The 21,103-nt window shown below is 26.2% G+C and overlaps 1 protein-coding gene across 1 annotated transcript; it reads left to right on the top strand.

Annotated features, from left to right (window-relative positions):
- The first annotated feature begins 17,884 nt into the window (after positions 1–17,884).
- LOC137830432 (probable indole-3-pyruvate monooxygenase YUCCA3) lies at positions 17,885–20,833 on the top strand. Its single transcript, XM_068637758.1, has 3 exons — positions 17,885–18,797; positions 19,035–19,406; positions 20,041–20,833. The coding sequence occupies exons 1-3, from the start codon at positions 18,096–18,098 to the stop codon at positions 20,266–20,268; spliced, it is 1,302 nt and encodes a 433-aa protein (XP_068493859.1). The 5' UTR covers positions 17,885–18,095; the 3' UTR covers positions 20,269–20,833.
- Positions 20,834–21,103: the final 270 nt, after the last annotated feature.

Here is a 21,103-nt window from a genome sequence, read left to right as displayed (position 1 = left end):
AAAACTATAGGTAAAACTTTTAATATAAAGAGTAAATTGTCTACATTTACTTTTAATTCAAGACACACCCTAGTGGGGAAGATGTAGTTGTTTGTTGTTTTAGAGTTCAAACAATTGATGTAAGGTTATTATTTAACACATTAGGTACATAATCATTTGAAATATTAAGCACATAAATAGGACCGTAGTCCAACAAGTTACTACATATAAACACTACTTTGCTCCCATAATTTATGAATAAGACAAACAACTTCCAATGTACATTATAAGCAGATTATAGCATAAATATTTTACTTAAAGGTTTATAGTAAACAAAAAAGGAGACAAGTTGGGTAAGATAATTAGATCAAAGAAAATGAGCAATCACAACCTATTCAAGAGAAACATACAAAAATCACAAATCCTCCTATAATTTGAGTCAAGACAATGGACAAAATTTAAACAAAAATTGATAATGCTATCCAACTAAACCGTGTGACTCTAGAACCACTTGAGCAGAAAAACTAAATCAAATTTTTTTAAAGAGTAATGAACTAGGCATTGAAACTCATTATTAAAATATTTTTGTAAATCTTTTCAGAATGTATACTATCATAGAATGAATAATCTATAATTGTGTTTTGGATGATGTAATTTGAAAATGATTTCTTGATAGCCTTATTGAAACCTTCAATCTTAATTCTAAATTGCTAGATGGAATGTTTTTTTGAATTAAGCAATCCATATCCTATACAAATCATTCTAGAGTATCCATATCCTATTTAGTTTGGACTGTTTCTTCCTGCACCTCCGTACCTTCTTTTCTCACCTCCATAAGTTTTCAAATTTCCAAAAATGCCCCTTTATAATATTCTGGATTCCGTAATCTGGAAGTCATTATTCAAATTTGTAATCCGGAAGCCATTTTTCAGATGCATGATTATTCTCCGGATTACATAATTTGGAAGTTTTATTTAACTTCCAGATTATTTAATCCAGAAGTCTTTTTTCAAATGAGTTTTCGAATTACATAATCCGGAAACTACTTTATGGGGGTGATACAAGAAGGACAAAAATGTATTTTCATATCGTGTACGGAGGTGACAGAAGAAGATATGGAGGTGCAGGAAGAAACAGTCTTTAGTTTGATGATCCAAAAATATCTTGGAAGGCCCATACAAGAAATAACTTGCCTTTCAACGATCCAATAATAACTTGAAGATAGAGCTGAACCAATTATATTTATCTTCACACCCCTATACTCTTTTTATCATTTGGAAATTAGCTTTGAAAATGTACTTTTAATTTTTAAAAAATAATTTATAGAGTGGAAAAAAATATAAAAGAAACTAAAATTAAGGAAAATATCCAAAGAAAAATATTTGAGTTCCAGAAATGTGTAGTAGGTGTACTAATGGGCACTGTGGTTAGAAAAATATTGCTATTGAAAATGGGCTGAACTCGTTGGGCTAAACTCTCAGCACCGAAGATAATGGGCTACTGAAAATTTCGGTATACTAACACACAACATGTATTACACAATTTCTTCCTAAACCTTCATGTTTTCTTTCTGCACCTGCGATACCTGAAATGACAACTTTGTCATTTTTCATATTCTTCATTCACTCTTTCCAATTTTGAACTTTAGAATTCAAAATACAATTTTTTTTGTCTAAATTTGGATGAATTAAAATTATTATTAATATAATTTGATATAATTAAATAATTAATTTTGAAAAAAATATGAATTACTTGACGAAAGTTAATTTATATGGAAATTTTTTGAATACATGTACAAATTTTAAATTGTTATATAGAAATAAATAATTTAAATATTCATAAGTTTATAAATTCTAATTACAAAATATTTTTTATTAAATGTAAATAATATTATTATATTTATAATAATAGTTATTATTATATAATTTTTTATTATAAATAATTATATATTTTTTATCAAAATTTTATTTCATTATTAATTATTATTTCATTTTATTAAAATATTTGTGTTACTTAAATTTATTTAATAACTAATATTTATAATGAAGATTATTTATTAATGAAAAATGTAAAAAAAAAAACATGAAACTCTAAAATAAAAAAAGGGTAAATTTGGAAAAAATCCAATGCTGAAATGACTTTTCTTTGTTTCTCTTCATTTCAAAGGAAGAATAGATTTATTGTTCATACTTATATCATCTTCTTCTCTTCTATACAAAACCATAGATCCAAATAAGAAATATACCCTCACATTTTTTCCTGTGAATAGTAAAATCATAGAAACAAAGTGTCCTAAGAATGTGAATAAAAAGGGATTCGATAAGTTGTGAGATAGACCTAATTAACTTTGTTAAAATAAACTTTAAATATCTTGTCATCTTAAAAAAAGTTAAATTTAAACTTTATTCAACCCAACAGAATTAATATATAAAATAGCATTTGTATTTATTTATATTATATATTATAATTTAACTGTATCAATTCTAAAATACTAATTTAATAAAATAAATTTACACTCATTTATATATTATAGTTATTCATATCTTAAATGATATGCAATCTCCAATAACTATATATACACACAAAAAAAATGGTAGGTAATAAACAATTTTTTTTCTACTAATTTTTGTATTGGAGCTTTAAAACTATAAGAGTTTTTTTATAGAGAAGATATTATTAGCACGCAAGAAATAAAAAAAGATTTTTGTGAAACAATTATTCATCACCCCAACCTTGAATTAAATATATTGATTGAAACATAATATTGGTTTTGGAGGTTTGTAGGTTGAGCATATGTAATTATTTGGCTTGGTGTGTGTTCTTGGCATTTTGTGAAGCACATGGCATTCTCCATGATAACTTATTTGGTGATTTAAAGCCATTGACCATTTCTTGAGCTAAGGTCTCTATTCCTTTTCTCCAAACATTCATGTGATCACATGTCTCTCTCTCTCTCTCCCACCAGGGAACATTTTGACTCAATATTATACTACTATTTCAGTTATTACAGTTATGGAGTTAGTTGCATTTCTATATTCATTCAACCCACTTTATGTCATCTTTGTATAATCATTTATTTATGTGTCAGTCTTTTCTTTTCTAAGTTTCTTACAAATTTAGATAAGTTAGATCTAGGAAGGGTTAGGGCAGATTTTAATGTTCAAACATCATTTTTTTCAAAGTATTTCTAGATTATCTCCTTACAAACTTCTCACATTAATTTTATTCTCATGATTTATGAATAATTAGAAATAATGCAAGTATGAAAAAAAATCTTATCCCCTTTTCATAATAATAAACCAAGTCATAGTAAATAATTGAAATATTTTGGATTAAATATGTTTTCTGTCTTTATTTTAATTCAAACTTCAGACTTTCAAAATATTTGTAATAAGAAAACTATTGGAATGAGTCATTACATGATAAAATGGATTTTCAACACGTATTATATTACAATATTATAACGATTTGATAGTGAGTGGTCTGATAAGGTCAACAAATACTTGTTAGGATAGGTTCGAGAATGGTTCTGATACCATATTACAAAATGAACTCTGAGCCTAACTCAACCCCATAAAACCGGCTCATGAGGTGAGATTTGCACCCACTTATATATAATGAAATGTCTTCATTTCTAGTCGATGTGAGATCTCCAACAAATTTCTCATAAGTTATAAATCTGTTATATTAAAATTTTAAAAATATTGTTATAATATTATTTGTTATTACAAACATTAAGGTGACTTCACACAATATCACGATTTTAATTTTTCTATTAAATGAATTGAAAGGTTCTAATCTCATTTGTGTGTGAAGAAATTATGTGTCTCCAATGAAACTCCAACATGTAATGACTAAACAATACTTACTTTAAATTTATTTTATTTAAATCTATGTGAAGTTAGATTAAATGGCTCAATTATCTTATAATAATGTTAAGATATGGATATGAATGTGTTGATTATTGTTTATAGTTTATGTGTTTATTTTGGATTGATGTGGCATGTTGAAGCAAGGGCATGAATGGTTTGAAAGTGGGTTTTATAATGTCCACTTGAAATACGTGGTTTTATTATATACACTGATGAGAAGCAGACAAGGATTGGTCTCAATAAGTTGCTGCATGTTCCACATTCTAACTTCTCATTGCCTGCAATATCATATGCATCATATCTACATTCATTGAACTCTCTACTTCCCACTCAATTCCATTTTTTTCTTTTATTTTTAAGAACAAAACCAAATTCAACTAAGTTTACAACCATTATTCAACCTTATAAGGTTTCATCACTTAAGTGCTTATTATTATTAGTGTCAAATAAATAAATCATGTTATCAAGTGTAATTTTTTTTATCAACAAATAATAAATAAATAAAAAATATTTAAGAGATGTTTAAACTCACGTAAAAAAACTACTGAATACAATCTATAAAAAATAGATTTCATTACATATTTCTATCATCAACTTAATCCAAAATTTTACAATTTCAAAAGACAAAACAAATTTAATAAAACTAATATAAGTTGACGTAAATATTAACCAAAACTATATATAAAATATTCGTTAAGTCATCAGTTTTGATATTGATTAACTCTTTGTCTATTGATTTGTTGTTACGTATAAACTCTCTTTTATCTCTTATTTTATTAACTTCCTCACTTGTCTGGTATAAAAAATATAAATTTTTGATAATAAGTATATTTTATTTAAATATAATAAATTTTTCTCCAACAAAAATATTAGTAAACAAAATATCTCCAAAAATATATCATGAAGTGTGTAACTCAACCATGATGATATCAATTAAGTCTAAATAGTGATATGCGTATGATAGTTCTAAACTGTTTTATTGAAATATTTAAATTCCTTACTCTGTCCTAACCAATATTGATTAGTTATATAAAATTGATTACGTATTGGCGGTGTTATTCTCTAAATGATTTTTTTTTTCATTAACTGAAAGTGAAATAAATAAAATACAACACATATTTATATTTTATTAGAAAACCAATAGCACAAGTACTCGCAATTATTTTCTGAGTTTTCCTTTTGTCTTTTCAATATCTAATTTATTGATTAATAAATTGCTTAAAAAAATTAGATAAAAACTAATTTTAAAAAAATAGTTAATTATTATATGAATTAAATTAAATATTATTCTATACACTAATAATTTATTATATTTAAATTAATTTTTATTATTAATATAAATTTATAAATTAATTTCTAAATTTGTATATAATAATTATAACATTTTACTTATCAACTTTGAAATATATAATAATTATAACTAAAATATCGATAATTAATTAAAAAAAATCCATTAAATATACTTGTTTTGGGTAGGATGAAACTCTCCTAAATAAGAATTTAAGGTCAAAATCTAAATATGTACCAAAGCTAATAAAATAATGTGGTAGTATATAGAGTGTATCTCGAGATCAATCATCACATGACTATTTAGTTATGTTTTTTAGTATCTGATATATACTAGTCAAACACATATACAAAGATTCTGAAGCAAGGTTTTATAATTTGTAAATAAAGTGAACACAAAAAACAAATGCTATTTCCTCATTAATTAGTTCAATGATGAGATCTTTATCATGCTTTATAATATTAGTTAATTGTTAAGAGATGACCCAAATTAAAAGAACTTGGCAACCCATTTATTCTAAATTAATTATCATAACCGACCTAAAAAACAGCATCAAATCATAGAAATCTGTGTTATCATTGCATCCGATTATGAAGCAGAAGAAAGACCTAATCCTACAAATCTTCCATTCATGGTGTCATATAAATCCTTTATCTTCTTTCCCCACACCATAATCATTAATTAGCTTCATTTTTCTCTTCAATGATATTGGTGAAAATAAATAATCTTAAAGTGTGTATTAATAAATCAAAGTGGAAGAATGCTCTTGTGTGAACAAAATAATTATATGTTTATCAAAAGATAAAGGTGTGAAATGGTTTATAGTTTTGTTATGCAAACCACCAAAATTTGGTGAGGAAGTGTTTGAGTGAATCATCACATGCAAGTTTTGATGTAGGTCTACCCTATATTTAAAAGGAAAACTTGGTTCTTTCCCAAATAGTTTATTTCTGACAATATTGATTAAAAGCACCATATTTTTTTATTCTGTTACTTTATTCATTATCTAATTATAATAATAAAAAAATAATTATATAGAATTAAGCATACTAAATACTTACTATCCAAACTGGACTAAATAAATAGAATTATTGTTAAAAAATCATTAAGTAAAAACTAATTTTAAAAATAAAAAATAATTAATTGATATATTTATTAAATTAGATATTATTTTAGAAAAAAAAAATTATTAGTATTTGTTCCCGTACACCAATATAATTTTACGTCGTTCAAGAGTCGAAATCAAAGGCAGTTTATATACTTCCTCTTCCCTCAACCCACCGAGACGTCTTTTAAGGACAAAATTGTGACGGAGCACCGACCTCCAAAACAGATAATACCTCGGATGCGATGATTGACCTTAGTGATGCTGTCCAACGGATGCGGTGATTGACCTTAGCGATGCTGCCCAACGGACTTGAGGTTAGAACAATATCTAAATTAGTTTTTATTATTGATAAAAAAATTTAAAATAGTATCTAATTAATTATAAGAGGTACCAATTATTTAGATTCTAAAGTTGACTAATTAGATACCAATTTAAAAATTATTTATTAATATATAATATAAATTAATTTAGATATTAATATTTTTTTAAAATAATATCTAATTTAGTTAATATAAAAATTAATTATTTTTATTTTTAAAATTAATTTTTATTTAATGTTTTCTTAGTGATTGTTATAAACTATTCATCTAGTTGAAATTCCCTTCTCATATGCTTTAGTTTGCTCTTTTTTTTTTCTTTTTTTTACTATTTTTTAGTTTTTTTTTAAAAAAATTTACATAATATTATTTAAATGTTTTCTATTGTAAATTTAAAATATTATTAAAAATATAGATAAAATATTTTTGTACTTCCCACTATAGTATTATAAATATAAAATATTTTTTGATGAACCTAAATATAAAAAAAAAATTCAACTACTTTAATATTATTATTTTAAAGTATTTTTTGTTTAAACCTTTACACCATATTTAAGAAACCATGATTGAAGATTATTTATTTTTTATGAAATAAAAAACTACAGAAACTTAATTAACATTTTAATCAATATAAAACTAAGTACTCTACTTAAATTGAGAACCAGTAGTTTTTTTTCTTACTTACCACTATTTATAATGTTTTTTTTAATCAGCATTTATAATGTTTTCTTTAATATTCTTACTTAAAAATAGTTGGAGAGTAACACTTACTTAAAACCTATAGTAAATTTCCTGTCTAGCATTATTTACACTTTTATTTCCTAACTAGCATTTTTTTCTTTTATTTCTCTATCTAGCACCTTTTTATTTTTATTTTCCTATCTAGCACCCTTTTATTTTTTACTTCCCTATCTAGCACCATTTCAAAAATAAATAAATAAATAATAAATTATTATTATTTTGATAATTTTAATTTTGAATGCATTAAAAAAATAAGTATTTTTAATGTTTAAAATAGTTAGAAATATGATTAATGAATAAAGAAATGACTTTTTACAAAATAAAAATAAAAAAGTAATAAATTAAAAATGTTTAGTTTAAAATTATTTTTTTAAGAATGAAGAAAATAAGAAATTAAACCCTACAACAACATAAAAGTTGAATCTATAAACATAAATTAGTATTTATTTTTATTATTATTGATGATGTAATCATGTTAATTTCAAGTAAAAAATACAGGACATAATTATAAAAAAACCAAAGTCAATTAGTATTAATTAATAGTGGACACACAAATAATATTGAAGTGTCTACCCTAAATGCAAAATCTTAAAAAAAAAACTAATGCAAATGCTACACTTAATGCTTAAAAATGAGAAGAAAAAAATGCAAAAATAAATAAGTATAGAAAATAAAAACAACAATAATAAAATAAAAACAAAAAAAATAAATAAATAAACAATAGCAGAAAAAAATAATAACTAAAAACATATAAGATATAAAATAAAGGTAAAACAAAATAAGATAAATATACAAGATATAAAAAAAATCTACACAAGATAAAGATAAGAGATATAAAACGATAATAAATAAGTAGATATTAATCATAAAAAGAAAAATAAATGAAAGATGATCATTCATTTAATATTTTCTTCAATGGTACATTAAATAGTTTATGCGAAATGAAACATAATTAATGACGAGAAGTGCACAATCCAATAATGTTGGGACATGTTCTTTTTTTGTGTCCTAGTGTTTGACAATATGAACATTTTTTTTGTTTGATCATGTTGTTCTCTTATGTCCATATCAGTCCTTATTCGACTTGACTTAGGTCTCCCCTTTGAGATTATTTTCATGTCGGGACTTAGGCATAGTATTTTACCAGTGTATGCAGACCAATACTCTTCATTTATGAGTTTCATCAAATAGTCCTTTAGTAACATGAAAGATCTTTTGCAATGTTGCTGCTTTTATTTTCTATATTTATTTATTTTTATATTTTTCTTTTTCTCATTTTTAAGCATTAAGTGTAACAATTGCATTAGTTTTTTTTTAGGATTTTGCATTTAGGGTAGATAGACACTTCAATATTATTTGTGCGTTCAATATTAATTAATATTAATTGACTTTGATTTTTTTATAATTATGTCCTTGAAATTAACATGATTACATCATCAATAATAATAAAAATAAATACTAATTTATGTTTATAGATTCAACTCTTACTTGTAGAGTTTATTTTTTATTTTCTTCATTCTTAAAACAAAATTTAAACTAAACATTTTTAGTTTATTACTTTTTTATTTTTATTTTGTAAAAACTCATTTCTTTATTCATTAATTATATTTCTAACTATTTTAAACATTAAAAATACTTATTTTTTAATTTATTCAAAATTAAAAGTATAAAAAAAAATTAATTTATTATTTATTTATTTATTTATTTTTGAAATGGTGCTAGATATAGAAATAAAAAATAAAAGGGTACTAAATAGGGAAATAAAAACAAAAGGGTGCTAGATAGGAAAATAAAAATAAAAAGGTGCTAGATAGGGAAATAAAAGTGTAAATGGTGCTAGATAGAAAATTGAGCCTAAAACCTATGGAAACATAAAATTAAATAGAAAAATAATGACATTAAGTAAAATAACTATATGATATTTTTATTTCACTAAATAAATTTTGTACGGAGATATCCGAATAATAAATGAAGCAAGAGTAGTTTTAAATACATTATGTATAACACTTATTAATTAAATACAAATTAATAAGTCTCGCTCATTTTTTTTTAATAAATTGTATACTTGAGATTTTTTTTACTTTCAATAAAATCGGCGATAAAAATAATAAATTAAAATGTGTTTAAGATATTTTTAATTTTATTTTTTTTACATTTTGCGTCTAACCTGTATTTTCATTGAAGATTTTCGTTAGTTATTTAGACAAAAATAAAAGCACTAAACAAAAATTTATAATAAAAAATTAATTAAAATATTTAAATTCTAAAAAATTATAACGTGAAATTATTTTTTGTCCCTATTCTAAATTTTAGATTTATTGAATACTCCATAATAAGTAAATTATTAAAATGAATTTTTATCAATTTTTTTTACATAATATAAAAAAATAACGATAAGAAATTATTCCACTAATTTTTTTACTATAAATACTCAATAAATATAAATTTTAAACTATAAAGTAAAACCAATTTTCCTAAACATTCATGAACGAAAATATGTATTGAACTTTAAATTAAATTTCTACAAATTTTGAGCAGAGAGTTTTTTCTCAAAAAATAGAGAATACAGTTTAAATTTACTGTCACTATTCCAAATTCATACAAAATTTAAAAGTTAAAATAATTTGTGGAATAAAATTATGATTTGGTTTTTATTAAGATGCACTATTGGAAATATGTAACTTGGTTTGAGCCATGCTCCCTACCATTAAGGCATGAAACGCGTACTCAACAACCACATGAGTGTGGTTACCAAACATCAATTTTTCATTTTTCAATCATTAACATTTCCTCTATAGATTGCAATTATAAAATCTCTTACTCTCATAATCAATCAAAAAAATAAAATAAAAAATATTTATTTATTTTATGTGAATATTTTGATGAAATGACCAGCCACTAAAGCATGTTTTAGAAAAAAATAAAGTGAGACCCACTTAGAAGAGAACTCAGAAATCTGAGCACAGTTAAGTGTGGATTTAGAATATCCTTCTAGTCTAGTCTTGTTGCATGCCCTACTTCAATCAATCAATTAATAATTCTTTTACTTAATCACTTTTTTTTTATACTTATTGAAGCATTAATTCCAATAACACACAAGTCTAGGGCACAGATAACATTGTTTTGCACATTCCTATTAGATCACTCTTTGGAATGCATCATTTTAAAATATTTTATGATACAATTAAGAAGATTTTGCACATCCCTAATAACAAGATCATTCTCTCTAGACTGCATTGGTTAAAGTAAATCCTCATGCATGATTCTGCATTCATCATTACGTAATGCAACAAGAAGTGATAAGAATGAATCATATCATTTTAACATACCAATAAATAATTCATTCCAAAAAAGTTTTGTACTAACACATCACACATCAGATTATATTATATGTAAAATATGATCGATCTGGTTGGAGATACACGACTAGATATTAGAGTATTTTATTGTATATAAGTGGGTGTAAACCTCATCACATTGAGCTGATTTTATCAGGTTGAGTTAGACTTAAAATCCACTTCGTATTTGAATGTCAAAATATTTTTACAAATATTCTCTGTCACTAGAAGAAATGAAAGCACAAAAGGACTATAGCACCTAAAAGTCGGAAAGTTTAGAAGCGAGAAGAAGTCACTATTGAAAGTATTTGACCATAAGAACGAGTTTTGTAAATTAAATTTAAGGATTGAATATTAAAAAGAATATGTTAAAAATAATTAATTATATTTCTTTCACTAGATAAATTATAAATTGAGATGGTCATTTTTTTTCAACTATTCTCAATAAAATTGTAAAAAAATTGAGAAAATAAAAAATCTTTTAAGATAAACAAGAACTTGTGTATAAACTATTTTGTAACGACACTCTTATAATTTTTTATTCCAAAAATTTGCTTTCAAGTTATAAATAAATTAATTCTGATTTATAAAAAAATATTATTTTACTTTTCGTATTTTTTCACTCAAGCTAATTTAAATCTTCTATGATATTGAGTTATAGAGAAAACAAACTAAACCCTAAATTCTAAATTGAATTTAAGATGTTAAACGAACCAAACTCAAATTGTTTTCCTATAATTTCATTCAATTATTGTTTATTGAAAAAACACTTTGGTAAAAGAAAAATTATAAAGATATTAATTAACAATTATGCCTTTGAAAGAAGAATCGATATCTTACTTTTCTTCATCAACAAGAGATTTAGGTTTCAATTTTATTTCACATGAAACACTTTTTCAATTTGGCCAATCATTTCAAAATCGAAAAAAGCACTTATTCTTTTAGCTAAAAAACAGCTTTCGTGGATTTGATAACATGGTGACAATTTATGTGATTCAATCATTATGAATAGCATCTACAAAATTAAAATTAAAAGTCGTAATAAATATATATATATATATATATTATATTATGTAATATGTTATGTATAGTATAACGTGCAACATTATACGGAGAAGAATACTTTCCAATGAGTTTATAAATTAATTGCACTATTTTTTTTCAGAATTATTAGAATTGACTTTGGCATAATTGTTGTTATTCACTCATTGAAACAATGATTTGTTTCAAAAAATTGATTGTTTGATACTTTCAAAGCAATTTTATATAATTTGTCATGATAGAAGATATTCATCAATAAATCAAAAATGGAGAAACACTTCTCCACAATGACTTTAATAAGTATATTTCACACAAAAAATAATAATAAAAGTATTCCCTATCCGTACTGAAAATAAATATTGTTTTACTTATTTCATTATTACTTTTATTCTTTAAATTGATCTATATTAATTATTTTTAATTAAAATCTTCTGAACCATTTTAGTTCCTAAATGATAATATTATGAAATTTTATTTTTCTCCTTGCTATGGAAATCGAAAAATAAAGAGTTTAATTTTAAAAATTAAAACTCTATTACTATTTTTAAGGAAAATCTATAGCCATTAATTTAAGGAAAAAATTATTATTATTTACAATAGATAAATTAATGGTGTTAACTAAATTAAACAACTTTCTTAGTAAATATAAAATAATTATAAGTGTCTTGTATTTAAAAAAAAAAGACAGTATATATAACGAGTGTCCAAGGTACTGTTTAAGAAACAAAAAATATTAAAAATGTTATGAAAGTGCAATATCGCACTAAAAAATCATGGGAAAATCTATTTCTACGCTTCCTATAAAAAGTAATTCATCTTTTACTAATTCTTTAATAAATATCCTTACGACAATTTGTTAGCATCACTATTTTTAAAATTGAATATTCAACTCAATGGTTCAACCCTTGAACTTGAACCGATATTTATAAAATAATTATAATAATTTGATGCTACATCAAATAATATTAAATAAATGTAATATTATAATTTTTTGTATATATATATGTGTGTGTATTATATTAAAAATAAATAAAAACATAATTTTATAACTTTTAGCATTTAAAATACATATAAAAATTTAAATAAATTATATTATAATATTTAAATAGAAATATAAACTATATGTATCCATATTTTTTGACAACAACAACTTTAAATTTAAAATAAAATAATAAACACTTAAGTTTTTTATATTTTAAGAAAAAAAAATAAAAAATGATAATTTATTAAGTATTTTTTTTACCAACTTTATATTAAGTATTTTCGAATAGACACACATATCGGACACCAACACTCGTATGACACACGTATGATAAAATGTCTAATTTAAAAAATATTTATTAAATTTCTGACAGTTTTAACACGGTTTTAACACAAATTTATAAAATAAAAATACATTAATTTTATAAAAACTCAAACTTATTGTGTACATAAATCTTCATTGTCAATTTATATAATTCATAACAATACATTTTAGAAATTATACGTATCTATATATCCATATATGTGTCCGTATCATATTAGTGTTCGCAATGTTTGTATACATATTATAAGTTCAAACTCAGTTTTCAATTCGTTCTCATTTATAAGGGAACATAAACTAAATTCACCTAGGTTGAAGAGATAAGTTAATTGCATTAAATATATTCCTGAACTATTAATATTTTACTCATTCGTCAATATTCTTCCTAAGATAATATAAGAAACAAAAATGGTTAAATTTAGTATAATTAAATATAAGTAAATTTGAATTTTCTAAAACCCATTTAATGCGCTATTATTTCAAAAAAACCTTTATCTTTAAATTTAACTACCAAATAATAATATTAAATAAGCTTAATGTAAAAGTAGTTAGTTTTGTTTATAATTAAGTCTAGAAATAATATTTTTAATTGTTATAAAAGTAATTAATTGTTTTATAATTGAGTCTAGAAGAAGGAATAAGTTAACATTTATTTTGCCAAGTAGAATGAAACATATTGGGAAAAAAAGTGTATGACAACAAAGATCTAGTCATAGTGTAGTTCTCCATGATAATTAAAATTAAACTTTAGAAGATCAAGCTTCCATGCACGTGAGGTCAATTCCTTGTTCTGGATTATCCTATCTAACCCCATTCTCAATACAACACCATTAATTTCTCAATCTTAATATGAAAACGAGGTGTGTTTCATAGTGTGCACACCAACAATTGGAATTGGAATTAGTGGTTGAATAATAGTCTTTTTGGTTGGATAAACCAATAGTGTTGGTTTCAAGGTGTAAAACGAACAAGGTACAATGGGTGGTGGTATGAATCCAAGTTCCAAAAACTTTGTATTGCTCCAAGAAGAGAGAGTTTCAAATTTCAATTGTAGCGTGTGAGTCTAGGACTCCATGTTCAACATGTTATCACATGTTCAACTTCATTAGGAGTTTGCAAAAGAAAGATAAATGTTATATAACCTTTCTTGCTTTCATTATTATTATTATTACACCAAGTAGATATTTTCTCCTTGAGATCTGTCAACTCGTGTGTGAGACTATATATCTATGGGTAATTCGATAACGATGACTTAATAAGTCCAACAAATTATCACTATGATAGATTATAAATGACTCTTATATATTATATGAAGAATTATACTTTAAACTTAACTCAACTTTGTAAATTTGACTTATAAGGTGAGGTTTGCATTCAGTTATATACTATGAAAATTTCTTATCTTTAATCGATGTGAGATCTTTAACTTGTAATTACTCAACCATAACATTTTTGGTGAGAATATGGTTTTTGAAAATGTTAGTCAATGAGATTTTTTTTTTGGATAAATGGAGATGATATTGGTTAAGGAATTGAAAGTGAAGTTTGTATTTCTAATGGTAGAGTATGAGATGGATAATTTTGGAATTTTTTAGTATGTGGGTTATGCGGGTTGTCTCACCTTGTCCCACATTTAGCTCGTATGGATTGTGAGTTAGGCAAAACAGGCAAAAGCGACCAACATGTTAAAAGAAGAAGTATGTTCCACTTTTTTTCTTATTAGGTTGTGGATCGACCTACTCAACTCTCATTATCATAAAATAATATATATATATATATAAATACTTTCAATAGAAATATATTATAATAATTTTATGACTTAATTAAGTTAAAGTCACCCATAAATTTAAGTATTTTTAGTTAATCTTTATTAATTTATGGTTTTTATAATATTTAAATAATTTATATTTTAATTAAATTTGTATTATTTAATTTTTTCCTTAAGTAACATGTTATCTTATCCATATATTAATAAATATGAAATTTTATGATTAATATAAAATAATATTAAATATATATATATATGAATAATAAAAATTACATATAATTTTATATTGATCATCAAATGATCAAAATAACAATTATGTTATTCAATTAAAATTTAATTGAAAGTATAAATGTTTTTAATACTTAATAGACAATTTTTTAAATAAAAAAATTATTACAAATAAGTCAAATGTTATTTATATATACTTTTATCCTAAAGAACAGTTTCTTTGTTTTTCTCTTATTTAGAAAGATGGTAAGACATGTGTGTCTTATATATTATTTTATCTTCTTTTCACAGTAGAACAAAACTAAATAAAGAGAAGAAAATAAATCTTATCCTTTCTCGAAAAGATGCACAAATGATTATATCACGTGAATTGTAAATAATTAAAATTCTTCTGCTTGAAATAAATAAAGTAAAAAAAGAAGAATATTAGAAAAAACTACCTGAAGTTCTTTGGGGACAGTGACACTGAGGATTTCTTCATTCGATTTTGATCACAAACCTTGTCGCTTTAATGAGTCTCACTTTACATTCCATGTCGGAACTTGGAAAGTTATTAGATAATCATTTTGAAGTCTCTAGAAAAATGGGCAAAACAAAAATTGGAATTAGTTAAAGAAGGTGAAGAATTTTTGCTCAATGAAGAGACTATTTTCATGCTACAAAAAACTTCAATCTATTACCAACATGTCTAAAGGATTAGGTAATAGCACTATCAAATTTGTTGGTTCTAATTAGAACACCATCAATTCAAGTGACAAAACCAAACATGTTTTGCCATTTTTTTTTATGTGAGTTCACCATCATGAACATATATTCCAATTCTTCAACCTTCCAAATTTCTCTTCATTCATTTCCCTTAACCACATGTTGGACCACTCAAGCACTAAAGACCTAGAGCCAAAATAATACTTCACCAAGAACTTGCTAGAGTATATATATAATAACATGTACATATAACTATTCCCAAAAATAAGAAAAAGCCATCATGTATATGGTTTTATTATACATATCTCTATATGTTATAAGTTAATAGACATGTACTGTCACCAACTTTATTTATAACTAATTTTTATTAAAAATAATATTACGAAAGTGAACTTTAAGTCTAACTCAATCCCATAAAACCGGCTCATAGGGTTGAGGTTTGCACCCACTTATATACAAGGGATCTCCAACACACCCCCCTCACGCCGAGAGTAATAGATAGAAGCTCGTGCGTGGGACGCTAGGATAGGTTCGAAATGGCTCTGATACCATATTACGAAAGTGGACTTTAAGTCTAACTCAACCCCATAAAACCGGCTCATAGGGTTGAGGTTTGCACCCACTTATATACAACGAAAGACTCTAATCTCTAGTCGATGTGGGATCTCCAACAAATAACTTAACAATGAGGTTAGTAAATTTTTTATTCTCAAACACATTGTTTTCTTATTATTCCTTTCAGTTCTTATGCATTTATAACACTTTATACAATTTTTCTTTTATATTTGAATGTATTCATTTTAGTTAATATTTATTTTAAAAATATAAAATCAATAAATGATTGTTACATAATCGCTAAATAATTACAAAATACTAAGATTATAAAATCATAGACAAAAGTTATAAAAACTGAACTATCTACTTCTTAACAAAAAAAGTCTCTAAAAACCAAACGATTATCAAGTACGTTGATATCTAATACCGATCCAACAATATAAGTTTAAGTGTATTAATTAAAGTGTGTATTAATTGTATGAAAGAAATTAAATAATATGAACGTTAATTGCTAACACACGTCTTAATTAAGGTTCAACAGTGAAAGGATCCATCAGATACTATAAATAGACACAATAACTAAGACAAATGTAATCATTATCATAACATTGTTCAATTAGTGGATACTATTGTCTCAGTTCTCACACAAGAACAAAAATTATTATTCAAAAGATATTGATAATTCTTATAAAATATTTTATGATTTCTGAAAAACATTTAATATTTAATTTCTCTATTTACCTAGGGTACATAATGTATTTGGATCAATATCTTGACATCATTCACAATTAATAATTACGAGTGAAATTATAGCAACTAAACATATATTTATATTTAAAATTTTACATGAATACAATAATATATTTAAGTTTAAAACATTACATAAATATAAGACAGTGTTAAAAGTAAAATTTGAATGATAAAGTGGCAGCCAAAGCTTTATTTAACCTTATTTAGTTATTTATTTGAAGTGTGGGCACTCATCTTAAGTTTGGAGGCTTGAAACAAGATCCCATGTAAGTGACTGTTTCTCCCATGTGCATAGCCAGAATAAACTGTTTGGGAATGAATCATTCAAAGTAAAATGCATATGCTAACATTCAGAGTCATCTAAACTTGCAAAAAAATTTATGATCTAAAAGTATGACCCTTTTAAACTATGATCTAAATTTAATATTTTGCATGTATATTTATCTCCCCTTTTAAAGAATCAAATCATATTATGAATAAGATTAACTTTTAAAAATAAAATATTAGTTGTAATAAACAAAGAATGAGGCCCACAAGCATATCATTTGAGAATCCCCATCTAAGTGTACCTTTGTATTGATCATAACAGATAGAATGAAATGACATAAAGTAGTGTTAACTATTATTGTTCAAGTGATTTAAAACTGTTAATCAAATTCATTTTATTTTTGCAAAGAGACAAAATTTTAATGTTGTTCTATGTACTTCTACAGTGTCTTTTCCATAAAAATTAGGCTTTCTTTACTAAATTAAACTAGAAACACTTGTACTTTCCCTGAACTCTGAACTATGAAGTCTAAATTTAACTAAGTGTTATTTTCAAATGACATCACATGCTCCTCTGCATTCTCCACCCCTTCACTATTTATACCCTTCATGCTTCTCCTCACCCTCTTCACTCCTCAATTCAACTAAATCACTCTCTTTTCTCTCTATCTCTCTCCATATAATTCTTCATTAGAAGTCAATTCCATCACCCTCTATCACCATCAATTCACTGAACATAGTCTTGGTGTCTATTGTTCACAACACAACCCTCTAAAGCACACTCTTTCACACATAGTTTTACACTTGTATCAAAGTTTGAGTCAAGCAAACAAAAATGCATGACATTTGTCTCAACATGCCACCAATGGTTCAGAACTTCGACCCTGAGGACCTCTTCTCAAGGCGTTGCATTTGGGTGAATGGACCTGTGATAGTTGGTGCTGGTCCTTCAGGTCTTGCAGTGGCTGCAGGCCTCAAAGACCAAGGTGTTCCATTCATAATCCTTGAGAGAGCAAACTGCATTGCCTCTCTTTGGCAAAACCGCACCTATGATCGCCTCAAGCTTCACCTCCCCAAACAGTTCTGCCAGCTTCCAAACTTCCCTTTCCCTGAGGACTTCCCTGAGTACCCCACAAAGTTTCAGTTCATTAGCTACCTTGAGTTATATGCCAAGCACTTCAACATAGCCCCACAGTTCAATGAAACAGTGCAGTCTGCAAAGTATGATGAGACCTTTGGCCTGTGGAGGGTCAAGACCATCAGGAGGAAAGGGCCCTCCTTTGGTGCTGAGTGTGAGGTTGAGTACATTTGCAGGTGGCTTGTGGTTGCCACTGGTGAAAACTCAGAGAAAGTGGTGCCTGAGTTTGAAGGGTTGGGAGAGTTTGGTGGCCATGTCACGCATGCTTGTGAATATAAATCAGGGGAGGGTTTTGGTGGACAGAAAGTGCTTGTTGTTGGCTGTGGAAATTCAGGAATGGAAGTCTCACTTGATCTATGTAACCACAATGCAAAACCATCGATGGTGGTTAGAAGCTCAGTAAGTTCTAAAAAAAACTCTTAGCATTTTTATAGAACATAACTTAGATACAGTAGTTCATTCAATGTATGTTTTAAGTAATTGTTTCTCATTCAGAATTGAAGTTTCACTTTAATAATTTATGTTAACCTTTAATAGAAACTTTTGTTACATGCTCTTGAAGTGAAAGTCTAATTTTAGTTAGAAAACAACTTTTTGATATTTTGTCTGATATTTTTATGTTCTTTTCATGAGCAGGTTCATGTTTTACCAAGAGAGGTTTTTGGGAAATCTACTTTTGAAGTTGCTGTGATGTTGATGAAGAGGCTACCTCTTTGGATGGTTGATAAGATATTGCTGATTCTGGCACGTTTGACTTTGGGGAATGTTGAAAAGTATGGTCTCAAAAGGCCTTCAGTGGGTCCTTTGGAATTCAAGCACACTGCAGGGAAGACCCCTGTGCTGGACATTGGGGCCCTTGAGAAAATTAGATCTGGCAAAATCAAAGTGGTTCCTGGAATCAGAAGGTTCTTGCCAGGGAAAGTGGAACTTGTTGATGGCCAAGTTCTTCAGATTGATTCTGTGGTTCTTGCCACTGGTTATCACAGCAATGTACCATCATGGTTGAAGGTTAGTACTTCTTTATACAACTCATATTTATTGACACATTTTTTTATATACTTTCTCTTGCATTGGATTCTTGCTGACAGTTATGGAAGTAGATTGGGTTATTTTCTCCCTCTTTCTCAATAAAACCAAAACCATGTTAGATTGTTAGTTTTGGCAGCTGGTTTTTCTTTTTCTTTTCTTTATTCAAGTATAACACATGTTTCTTCTACTATTCACTGTGCTTTCCTTTTTAGTTGTTATCTTGTATTAGAGTGTAAAACAGTTTTATATTATTATTTTAAAAGTAATTTCTATAAATAACAGTATATAATCATTTGTAAATAGATACAAGTGTAAAACCATTCTATGCAAACTTTTTTTTGTTTTGTACCCTTTGTGACTGAGCCCCCCACAGAGCCTTCTGGCCCTATTGAAAGACCAGGGAAGGTGTGTGTCTGTGTGTTGGGAAAATAAATTTCAATGTACTCTGAAAATGCTCCAAATTTACAGGCATCAATATAGTACATTTGTAGACATTATCATGTTTGTGTTCTAGGGACAAACAATTTAAATGTAGATGATGATGATAGTAATAATGCAGTGAGTTGAATGAGTTTGGATAAGTTAATTAAAATGCAATGTTATATGTGATCAGGAAAATGAGTTTTTCTCCAATGATGGGATTCCAAGAAACCCTTTTCCAAATGGGTGGAAAGGCAAAGGTGGTCTTTATGCAGTTGGATTCACAAGGAGAGGTCTTTCTGGTGCTTCTTTGGATGCAATCAATGTGGCTCATGACATTGCCAAGAGTTGGAAAGAGGAAAACAAACAGAACAGAAAAACTGTGGCTGCACGCCACAGGAGGTGCATATCACACTTCTAATCAAGACACTCACTTTCATCACAATCATTTTCAGATTCTTTTCTTTCTTTCTCATCAATCCAAAACATTAAGAGATCACCATGGCCATAACTTACACAATAGCAGAGTCCCAATACCAGTTTAATCATGTTTTTGGTTACTAAAGTTCAGTGTGAATTCGGTTTTGGTTTTTCAAATTCTACACACACAAAAAACCATGTTAATGTATAGAGAGTATAATTTAAAAAAAAATAATAGGTAGAATAGTTTGAGACACCAAAACCGAATTTATTTTAAACTTTAGAAACTCAATGCATAGTTGTGGGATTTGAATTGTAAGTGTGTGATCTCCCACAAATAAGATTTGTCCCTTTCTCTTGTTTAGGAAAAAAAAAAGATAGTAAAAAAATTAGCCCTCTCCTTAAGCAAATCCACTATTTGAAAATAATTTGGCTATTTTGTAGAAAGGATGATGAGGCTTGTTTGGTTCTTTTTTGGTCAATGCAATTGTTTATTATTGTATTTTAGTTGTAAGGAATATTAATTCATAGTTGATTAATATTGAATACAAGATTTATGTTTAATTAATAATGTCAAAGCTCTTTCTCTCCCTTATAATATGGTTTATTTTTAGGTCAAACTCATGAACATCACAAGACATGTTCATGGGCTTTTGTCCTCCAACATAGGCCCAATAAATATTGACATTGAGAAAGAGAAACATGTTGTATATTCCCATCTTGCAAAGCACATGGAGAGATATCCTAATGTCAAAAGAAAATTAATTTCAGATGCTTTGAGATGGGAATGAAATTGGACCAAAAAACACATAAATTGACTCTTCTACATCATATAC

The sequence above is a fragment of the Phaseolus vulgaris genome, chromosome 7 (genome assembly GCF_000499845.2).
Source record: "Phaseolus vulgaris cultivar G19833 chromosome 7, P. vulgaris v2.0, whole genome shotgun sequence".
Taxonomy (NCBI): domain Eukaryota; kingdom Viridiplantae; phylum Streptophyta; class Magnoliopsida; order Fabales; family Fabaceae; genus Phaseolus; species Phaseolus vulgaris.
This window is presented reverse-complemented; position numbering and strand designations above follow the sequence as displayed.